At 40.6% G+C, this 11,340-nt stretch overlaps 1 protein-coding gene across 1 annotated transcript; it reads right to left on the minus strand.

The window, feature by feature from the left end:
* Window positions 1–5,330: 5,330 nt before the first annotated feature.
* Or51d1 (olfactory receptor family 51 subfamily D member 1) lies at window positions 5,331–6,305 on the minus strand. Its single transcript, XM_048429699.2, has one exon. The coding sequence runs from the start codon at window positions 6,303–6,305 to the stop codon at window positions 5,331–5,333; it is 975 nt and encodes a 324-aa protein (XP_048285656.1).
* Window positions 6,306–11,340: the final 5,035 nt, after the last annotated feature.

The following is an 11,340-nucleotide window of genomic DNA, read 5'->3' on the forward strand; positions in this document are numbered from 1 at the left end:
AACCTAACCAGTCACACGCTACACAATGAAAGTTTGCAAATAAAGCTGTGCGGACAAAAGGGTCACTGCATGACACACAGCAGCTCCCAGTGCCGCTGCGAGGAGTGGGGATGAGACGGAGAGGCGGGAAAGATGGAGGAGCAACGTGTTTCTTTTTTTTTTTTCCGATTAATCGATAGCGATTTATCACTTTTACCATCGATTCAGCATATTGATCATAGATGCATCATGACTATCGACAGACAGCGCAGGCGGGATTCTAACCCGTGACCCTTGGCACAAGGCACACAGCGTTAGGCGCTCCTACCTCTCTGAGCCACTGCTCGAGCTGGTGTTTCTTTCTTTTTCTTTTTTATTTGTTTTTGGATGGGGGGAGTGTTTATGTCTTTTTAATTATTATTCTTATGTGAACTTTTATGTGTTTATTTACTTTTATATATTTCATTTTTATTATTGATTTTTAAGTTTTTTGTTGGGGAGGATGCTACAAGAGTAACGTAGGGGATAAATAGTTGGATTGAGGAGTATGATGTAAAATTCCCAAAAATTCAATAAAAAAGTTTTAAAAGAATCGATTAAAACATACTTAATAATGAAAGACTGAGTCTTATCCCTTTAAGATGGTATAGCAAGTTCATGCTGTTCTTTTGCTACAAATGACTCCATTTTGAAAAGCAAAAAATAAAACTGTCTTCATTCATAGACAACACGAACATTTGTCAAGAAATCCTAGAAATAACATTTGAGTATGATAACTTTTAAGATTCAAGATTAATAAAGAGAAATCCTAGTTCTTTGTACTAACAATATGTAAGTTTTCATTTTAATTGAATAGACATATCACTTATATTAGCATCAAAACTGTAAAAATATTTAGAGATACTTTAAGTGCTGAATTGAGACTATGATCCTTGAGATGGCTCAGCCTTCTCTTCCAAAGGTCCTGAGTTCAATTCCCAGAAACTACATGGTGGCTTACAACCCTCTGTAATGAGATCTGGTGCCCTCTTGATGAGGAGGAGACCTGGTCAGTCATCCTCATCAATTAAGACCATAAAACCCAACATGGACAAGTTCAACAGGACCACCATATACAGGCTGCCCATGCATGCTTCAGCAGTATCAGGGCATAAATTTTATTTTTTCATTTTACAAAAAGGAAAATATCCTGATCACAGGCTGGAAGACTCAATCAAACTAATTCTCTGGATCAATAGATTCCATGCAGCCCAAAACAAACTTTAAAAAGAATTTTGTTCTATTTTGTAACTTTGTTGTTATAATTTTTAAATTGCTGATAAAATTTACATGGAAATATAAACATATCAACTTTGAAAAGCAGAAGCAAAGTTGAAGTATTTAAAATATTTCACTTTCTATAGATTTCTTACAATGCTACACTAATCAAAACAAGGTGATTTTGGTATAAACATATGTCATGAAGCAGAATAGTCTAGAGTTAGACAAACATGTGCAAATAATCAATTTTTGTATAGGCAGCATAATCAAACATAGTAATACAATGTTACTAGCTATATGTAGTTATGCATAGGTAAGCCAGTGTGTTACTAAGATGAGCAGATGTTGTTGTGGGAACAAGTTAACTTTGCTCTGCATTTTACACTGCACACTCAAACAACTCAAAATGGATCATAGACCTAAAACTGCAAAGCTTCTACAGAAAAGTGTCTTCTGTGACTTTCAGTTTGCAAATGAGTTTTTAGATGCAACCAACAAAAGTATAAACTTGACTAATCAAACATCATCAAATAAAAAGTCTAACTTTCACAACACATGAAAGAAAGCAAGCTGAAGGTTAGTCACAGGGTGGGGAAGGATGTGAAGCACATACTGACAAAAGGTTTGTATACAAAGCATATTTGAAACTCTTAGCATGGCTGCTGAGATGGTTCAGTAGATAAAGGGGCTTACCAAGAAATATATTGCTTGTCTTCCAAACAAGAGATTGTTGGCATGGAATAACTATCCACTGATTCCTCCAGCAGGCAGCACACACTTGAGATCATTCCTTGACCTTACCGTAACTCCTCATTTGGACCCTTTACTGTGTATTAATCAGATCTGAAGTGCAAGTTTGTAACATTGGAAAGAGGGAGGTAGAGTTGAGCCACAGTTGCATGACTTTAGAACAGTCACAAACCTGTCAGAGCCTTGATTTCCTCGTCTGTAAAATGGGGGGAAAGCAATACCTAAAATATAATGCTGCTATATTATAGTTTTATAATAGCTTGAACATTAATAGTTAGAGAAAGCATTTGAGGGGCTTCATAGGATACTGCCAAAACAGTCAAGGAACACAGTTAAGAGGAAGAAGTAAGAGGTGAGGTTGGATAAGGAAACAAGAGTAAATTTTTAAGGTAAAATAAAATGCACTCTCCTTCAAAGTCACATAACCACAGAGCTCCTTATTGCCAGGTGTGGAAGTATGGAGATTGACAAGGGGACAGGAAAGTATCATAGGGGTATATTTAAATTTCACTGTAGAGAATAAGCAGAAAGTTGCTGTTTAACTCCATGAGATCTATAACAGAGGAAGACGCATCTAGATGGATTATAGAGGTTGGTGCTCCATGACAGAGGGAGCACAGAGACTATGGGAGTTTAAGGGGAGTACTTTGTCTAGCAAGATCCCTCAGCAGAGTCACAGTGACCCTAGTGACCACCAGTCATGCAACCAAGGAGATTCAGAGAATTCAGAGATTCCCAAACTTTCCTGAGAAGACAACCAAGCAATAATCTAGGCAAGGGAACAGCTTTCAGACCTGGCATGCAACTTGGTTATGAAAACTGAGAATTGATGTACTTAGAAGCCTATCTTCCAGGATGAGCATAACATATATGATTGCCATTTTTATTATTTAAAACCATTATTATCAACATTTATTAATCACTTTTGATTTTCCCCATGTTCATATTCATTATCTCATTTAATCCCACAGTTATTCAATAAGTCCTATGTTGCATTCATATTTCATAGTGGTAATAGTCTGTAAAATTGCTATGTTTCCACAGGTTAAAGAACTAGTGTCCAAATAAATATCATTAATCTTGATCTGAACCCCTTATGATTCCAACCCCACAATGCATCCCTTTCTGATGATGACAAAGGCCACATCTGAAAGAAGTTCTTGGCAGAGTTGTGCATTTTTGTATTCCATTTCTAAGTCATATCACAACACAGAGATATAAATTTCAACCTCTCTTAAAATTTGCAAAAATAATCTTTTATTGAGAGATTAAAAAGGTTTGATTGATTGATTTGTAAATTGGGCATAACAATATATCAGAATAACAACTGCTGCCACAATTCTGCAATTTTACAAAAATTCCAGAGAGCTGTTCACATAGACCATAACATAAATGGTGCTTTCTAAACTCGTATCATAAAACAAGATATATATGATCATCTACTGCATGCGGATAACACTTAACTAACACTTTAAAAGAATGTCAAAAGTATCTATTTCATTGCTGACTTTGTAGTTGGTCATTGTACACATGAGGAAATGAGATCAAGAGATTATAAAATATACCTCCTCATGGTATTTCCAAATTTTTGCCTTTTACATTGTATTTCAGTATTTTCCCCTCTGTCATAATCTTCATTAGTTTCTATCTATACTTCTTCCATGTAAATCTTTTTGTACCTAATGTCAAGATCTGTAAGCAGATTGAGTGCCATTGGTAAGATGTATCACCGATAAGATGTACTATCGGTAAGGTGTACCATACCCTCACAGACATCACACACGTACATCTTCTTCTGCTCCTTGCTCCCTCAATGAGATTAACAGATCTACAGCCAAGGACTTTTGAACATACTTGGTAAACCACCAGTGAATGAAAGGGAGAGATGAGGAAACTAGCCTGCCACTGATGAAGGAAGACCGAGATAGAGAATTCAAGAAGCCAGTGCCCAAATGAAAAGGCAGGAAGACGAGAAGAAATGTGAGAAAGATAGAAATGGTATGAGCTGGCCTTGAGAGAGAAAGAAAATGCAACATGATTGTTTGTGTTCCCAAAGTCATAACCAAAGCCTGGGCTTGACAGAGGACTCAGATATCTTAGAGATTTGTGTCTCAGTATTGGAAATTATTCCTGCTGCTTGTAACCAGGCTTCCTCAACCTTCTACTTCCACCTACAGCTCCACACTGAAACCACTTGCCAATCCAGAACTACCAAGTCTGAACTGAGTCTTGAGTCACATAACTCATACTCAACACAAAAGGAAAATGTATCTAAGACATATGTGCTGGGAATATGTCCCAAAATTAATTATCACAGGAAAGGACAGATACATACACACACACAAATGTCGATAATCACATTCATATCAAAAATGCAATGCACTATAGACATAGTATAGACATATGCCAGAAGACAAAGAGTACACATGCTGAAGGGCTAGTCATCCCAGGACTACACACCCATTGATAGCTGTATCACATTCTACAGATACGAGCAAAGGAAGACAGGCACCAGGCATCCATAAATACACTTCCCACCATAAATATACACAAAACAGCAGTCTTACACAGATACAAATCAACATACCAACTGATGTATATCTCATGAACAAGGTAAAGGTACAGTCAACAACATCAATCATAACATACACACATCAGGACATAACTATCACATTCACCAAGACATAGTCACATTTATGTTTCTCTCTCCCTCTTTCACTCCTTTTATCTTTTCTATATAAACACATCCACAATATTCAAAACCAAAATAGAAAACTTCCTTCTAGGAGTAACATGAAGTCTCCAGATGGACACTTACAGATTCCACATAAATGCATGTGAATGTATAAAGAAACTTTAACATTTCATATCAATTACCTCCTCTCCAGTTACATTTCCTCCAAATGCCTTCATTAGCCCTCAACTGTAATTACGCAACTACTTTGAGGTATAAATAATAGGTTATATAACCAACACAGATTCGCTGACATGTACACATGGGAGAAAGCACCATAAAAAATTATATATCAAAACTAAAGAATCATGAGATATGGTGTTTATAGCCTTCCCATTTCAAAACTGTGTCTATTTTCTAGTTAAGAGAAAGGGAGATGGCACAGCTATTACACCAGAGACTATAACACAGCTGCTCTCCATAATGGACTCCAGACTTGTCGTAAGTTCTGTATTGACACATTCCAGGAAACAAAGATGCAAACTCTAGCTGTTGCCATAACTAGAAGCAGACAGCCCAGTGAGCGGCATGCTGTAATGATCAAGTCGTTCTGCATGTCCTCATCCTGTCATCTTTGGTATTATTGAGGATGCCAGACTGGGTGTCCTCACCTGCCATCTTGTGAGAACATACTGGTAATTCTTGAACGGATCTCCTTGGTCTTCGCTCCATAGACAATGGGGTTGACCACAGGTGGCAGCAGGAGATAGATATTAGCCATAACCACATGGACCAGGGATGTGGGACCACCCAGCCTGTGTACCACTGATAGCCCAATGAGGGGCACGTAGAAGACCAGGACAGCACAGAGATGGGAGATACAGGTATTGAAAGCCTTGAGTGCTGCCCCTCGAGTTGACAACTCCAACACAGCCCTCAGGATGAGGATATAGGAGCAGCCAATGAAGAGGGAGTCCACACCCATCACTGAGAGGATGATGAAGAGCCCATAAACTACATTGATTTTGGTGTCAGTACAGGATAGCTTCATAATATCTTGGTGAAGACAGAAGGAGTGTGTGACAGTATGTGTTCGGCAGTATGACAACCGCTTCAAAAGGAAGGGCAGTGGGAAGAAGAATACAAATCCTCTGGTCAGGGAAGCTAGCCCAATCTTGGCCACCATAGGCCCTGTGAGCACAGAAGCATGGTGTAATGGGTAGCAGATGGCCACAAAGCGGTCAAAAGCCATGGCCAGCAGGACAGCAGACTCCATGGCTGATAGAGCATGAATAAGGAACATTTGGGTTAAGCAAATGTTGAACTTGATCTCCTGAATGCCTGTCAGAAACAAGCTGGCCATTTTGGGCATGGTGACAGAGGAAAGGACCAGGTCAATGGTAGAAAGCATGGCCAGGAAGAGGTACATGGGTTCGTGCAAGCTTCTCTCCACACGAATGATGAGGATGATGGCCAGGTTGCCCAGTGTGGCCACTGCATACATGAAGCATAAGGGGAAAGCCAGCCAAAAGTGGACATTAGGTCCCAGGCCAGGGATGCCTACCAGTAGAAAATGGGTTGGATGGGCCAAACTTCCATTTGAGGTGGTGGTGAGAGGGGCCAAGGGCTGTAGTGTCTGCATGCCAGATCCAGAGACTGGGAAAGAGAAAAGGAAAAACAGTGTTTAGTTACGGCCCAGAGAAGAGAAAGAACTAACAAGGAAAAGATATTGGAGTAGTAAGAGTAAAAAAGATTTAATTTAAAAAGTCCTCAAGTATCTTGAGCCCCACCTCTTTCTGTTCTCATTCTTCCTATTTTTAATTTTATAAACTTTATTTTTAAAATGTAAATAAATGAAAAAATCACACACCAAAATTAACCAGATTCAAAGTCATGTTTTATACACCTCCTCTGAACATCCCAGTCTTCATCCTGGCCCTCTAAGGTCCCAGAACTACATAAGAAAACATTCTATTAATTCTGATGAGTGAATGCCTCCTTCTCAAACACTCAGAACAATCTTTCTTTCTTTTCAGAGCTGATTGCGCTGGCCTGGCTATGACTCTTAGCTACATCCCTGCAGGTCTTTACAGACCTTCCATTCTGACTCTGCCACTTCGGGTGTAATCTGGGCTTGGGCTGGGTTAGGTCTAGAACCAGAGGTTTGCTATCTGACTGCCCCTGGCCTATCACAATCTGATTTATGGCAGGAAATGGGAACTCATCCTAGAATCTGTTTGCAAGACAGATTTTTTTTCTAAGTCTGTACAGTATTTCCCAAACTCCCTTAGTAAAAATATCTGTTATGAAGCTGGAATGAAGAGGCCTTGAAGATGTTGAAGAGAAGGAGAGGGGGATGAATATAATCAAAATGCATTGTACCCTTGTATGACATTCCCAAATAGATAAAGTAATTCCTTGATTATCTGAGTTGGTTGCAAACAGCATCCACCAGAACCTGTTCAACCACTTGCAGAGAGCCAGAATTTCCAAGTCAGGCTGTTTTTAAAAATTATTCCTTTCCCCCCGAAGTGATTGGTCTTTTTCATCTGCGAGAATTGTGAAAACCTGTTCTAGTGTTCTAGGGAGTGGCGAGATGAGGGTGAAGAAAAACTATCATTCCAAGTGACCAACATGAAACAGAGTGGAATCACCCATCAGGATATCTCCAGGTCAGTGTGAGAGTTGATCCCAAACTGTGCTTTGCTGGGACGTGTCATTGAAACCACATGCAGTGGAGACACAGAAAGACATCAGTGAGTGCAGCTGCTGCCACAGTCAGGTGGTCACAGGGGAGCCTCTTCTACCTCACACATCACCCTGCTGCATTCCTCTGCCCTGAGCTTGGGCTTGGGATCGCCTTGCCCCAAATAAGATCCCTCGCAAACCTGTGTCCGTACTCCAATCCCCTTGCACACACGGCTCTGAAAAGCATGATTTGAGGTGTGTGGCTTCTGATTACAGAGGTGATCTCCCTAGCCTTCAAAGTCAGACCCCATCCGCTGTTAAACCAGCATTTCACAGTGAGGCTCAAACTTTGCTTTCAAGCGCAGCTTCCATTCTGTTTCCTTGTCATAACCAGGCACTACGTGTACCACCAACACACCACACACACACACACTTTCCATTTTACATTTTTCCTGGTAAATTAATCTCCCTTGCCTTGCTTCTTGAGGCTAGAACAGTAGAGCTGGAGAGTCTTCTTGAAGAGGTCAGTAATAATTGGAACAGGCCTCACGGAAGCTGAAAGAAATTCCTCTCTGAACCAGTCACTGACCATAGCCTCCCATCCAGGCTACTGTAATTTGGAAGGGCCACTTAAGGACAGATGTCTCTAAGCATCCAGGCTGTCCAAATGTGCCCTACGTGCCCTGTGCAATCTCTGTGGATTTCCCAAAGCCAAGACAAACCTCCCCTGCGCTGCCTCTCTCAGGTCTGAGCCAGGGCATGTCCATCATCAGTTCTGCTACCTAAATATAGAGCGTCTGGTGGCCTTTTGGAGTGCCATCAGGGATCTGTGATCTGGGACCCAAAGTCCACTCAAACCCCCAAGGAAAACTGAGCTCTGACTCCTACCCAATTCTCCTGAGAGCTTTTTAGCAGAGTTGTGCAGAGGGGGGAGGAATTTCTTGCTGTGGAAGAGAGAACAGAAATGATCAGGTGGAAAAGTAAATCCCAGACCATAGGGACAGACCAACACCAGAAAACACAAGGCAAGGAAGCACACTTGTACTAACAGTGGTCAAGGGGCGGTTTCTGCTTTTTGATGCTGCTCCCTTGTGGCCATATGGAAGAGTTGTAACCTAGTAGCTTGAGAAAGATACCTCAAAGACCAAAAAGTTAATTCTGAGTTTCTTCTGATGTCTTTCCACAGCATAATTCTTCCGGTCAGTTCTCTTGCTGTCCTCTTTCTCCTTGTGTGGTCAGTCATAGCTCTTACACAGTGTAGAGTGGAGTTTTCAATGACACAGACTGGGGCTACTTTTGAGTGTAGTGAAAAATAAATAATACACTAACAATCCTCCCAGGAGTGCTTGTTTCTAAACAACTGAAAGCATCAACAACTATCAGTGAAAGAATATAAACTGAAAAAGAAATGTGTAAAGGCTAAAAGTACAAGGACCTGGGTTATTTTGAGAGCTGGTGGAATCTTGAATGCAGCAGCATTTGGAGAAGGCAGAGAAGAACTGGGCAAGTGGCTGTGCACAGCTCTTAAAATGCCTACATGTGAACGGGGTAGAATGAATTGGTAGCTCCCAGACTTTATCTAATCTGAATTTCAGAGCAATTGGACATAAACAAGTGCTAGCAGGATGGGACAGTAAAGGGGTCGCCTGCCCTGGGCTTCTAGCGCTGCTGGTGAGTTTCTTCACGCTGTGGCCCAGGTCCCTCTGTCTTCTCTCTCTGCATTAACCTGAATAATTTTACTCCCCGCTATAGCTTCCATCACCTAAACAGGCTAGGTTTTTCCTCCTACATTTAAAACATGGCACTGTCTATTGGGCATAGAAATCCCTCAAACACCTCAGGTTCAACACTTAAGACTTTGGCTGTTCTCATCCCGGCATGACTTTGATCATCTGCAGATTAAGTCCAGATTATCACGGAAATGAGGGACTGTTCTAGGAAAGTCAACATTGTGTAAGTCACACCTAAGCATAATCTAAGGGACTGTTCAGATTTGCAAAAAGGACACAAACGAGTTGACCATTGTAAAGCAATGGAGTTGGTGCAAATACTTAGACATGAATGAGAGGAAAGGGGGCTGGATGCAAGCATGAGGACTTGAGCCCTGATCCCCAGAACCCCTTGGATGTGGTCGTCAACGTCTGCAACTCCAGCAGGGCAGAGACAGGAGAGTCCCTGAAAGTTTATGGGCCAGTTGGCCTGACATACACAGCAGCCAATGACAAGAGACAAAGCAGAAGATGAGATGGACACCCAAGGTTGTCCTCCTTCCACCACATGTGTGTCATGACACATGTGTGCCTCCACTCCATACACATTCACAAAAAGACAGAGAGATGATTGATTGGTAGATAATACCAACTATGTCACGTGACCAGTTACCAAAATGAAAAGTGCAATTGCGTGTTTTTGCCCTATTTTGTTAAGGCTATGTTTGTACATGTTTACGTGATACATGTGTATACAGGTATATGTGTATGTGCATATATATGTGTGTATATATATGTATATATATGAAAACCAAGTTTTCCTTCCTTTCCTAATTCTTTTATTATGTAACAGCAGTGAATTGATTATCAGTACTTAAGTTTTGAATCAGCATATTTTAAATGGTAAATATCCCACAGGGATTTCATTGTCTAGTCTTAGAGAATAATTAGTGTGCTGTGGGTTGTGTGAGGATAGTTACATCATGTTAGGTGAAGCTATGATATCAGTGTCTTTTTGTTTTAAGACATGTTCTCATAAATATCTATTTTACTTTATTTAAGATGGGGATCAATGGCTGTGTAGCTCAGAATGACCTTGAACTTCTGACCTTACTAACATCCCAGATTCAAAGATTACATCATGTCCAATTTATGTGAGGATGGGACTCAAACCCAGAGCTTCATACACGCTGGACAAGCACTCTACCCTTCTGTTGCCTTTATTGAGAAGTGGTTAGATATCAGATTTAAAAGAATGAAATGTGATGGTTGGTCTTGAATAGCCACTTGATGGGATTTAGAGTGACCTAAGAGACATATCTCTGATTGTGTTTGTGAGAATGCTTCCAGAGAAGATTAGCTAAGGGATGAACATCCACCCTCAAATTGGACGGCCCCTTCTAACAGGTGGCCCTATGAAGAAGGTTCCAGGAAAACCCGCCTTCCCTTCTTCCTGAGTGCATCTGTCATTCCTTTCTCATGCTCCACCTACATTAGACTCCAGGATCCTCAGCCTTCCAATATGGTCTCAATAGAAAGACCAGAGACTCTTGGGGGGGAACTGAGGGGAGTCCTGTGTTTTCAGTGCTGAGATATCCAACTTCATGGACTGAGTAGCCATTGAGTTCTTTGCCTCCTAAGGCTGTTTATTAATACCCAGCATCTATGCACCTATCATACAAGTCATACAAGCCAGTCCAAATAAATCCTCTGTGTGTGTATGCACATATGTGCATGTGTGTGCAGGTGCATGCATGCGTGTGTGCGTGCGTGTGTGTTTGTGCATATGTATGTGCATATACATCTTCTTATTCTGTTCTTCTAGGGAACCCTGCCTAGAGTGTCACATAACTGTAAGTTTTATAGGAAAGCCTTTACAAATTTGGTTTTTTTCAGATACTGAGAGAAACCCTACAAATGTAAATAATGTAGAAACCCCTTTGTTCAATTTTATTCTGTACAAGTTCCTCAACCAATGAGGTTATTTGGTCATGTCTTCAAAAACTTTAAATCTAGCCTGCCCCTCAAAAACACAAGCCTCTTCCCCCAGCATCTCCATGGTATTCCTGTTATCAGGTCCTTTGAGAGTCAATCATAGTTACAGACACATTCAAGATACACATGGAAAGGATGTTCCCAATAACTATTTTAAATTCACCTGAACTTGAGTGACTTAAAGATAGAGAATATATGAACCATACTTGCAAACCACATCTTTTTGCATTCATGCTCAAATGATGTTAAAAATTTCTAATTTGAGCCAGGCATCTTTAATCACAG

Source organism: Myodes glareolus, chromosome 7 (genome assembly GCF_982192425.1).
Source record: "Myodes glareolus chromosome 7, mMyoGla1.1, whole genome shotgun sequence".
Classification (NCBI taxonomy): domain Eukaryota; kingdom Metazoa; phylum Chordata; class Mammalia; order Rodentia; family Cricetidae; genus Myodes; species Myodes glareolus.

Coding starts and splice junctions, on each gene's coding strand:
- Or51d1 (XM_048429699.2), bottom strand. CDS start 6,305: ATGCAGACACTACAGCCCTTGGCCCCTCTCACCACCACCTCAAATGGA.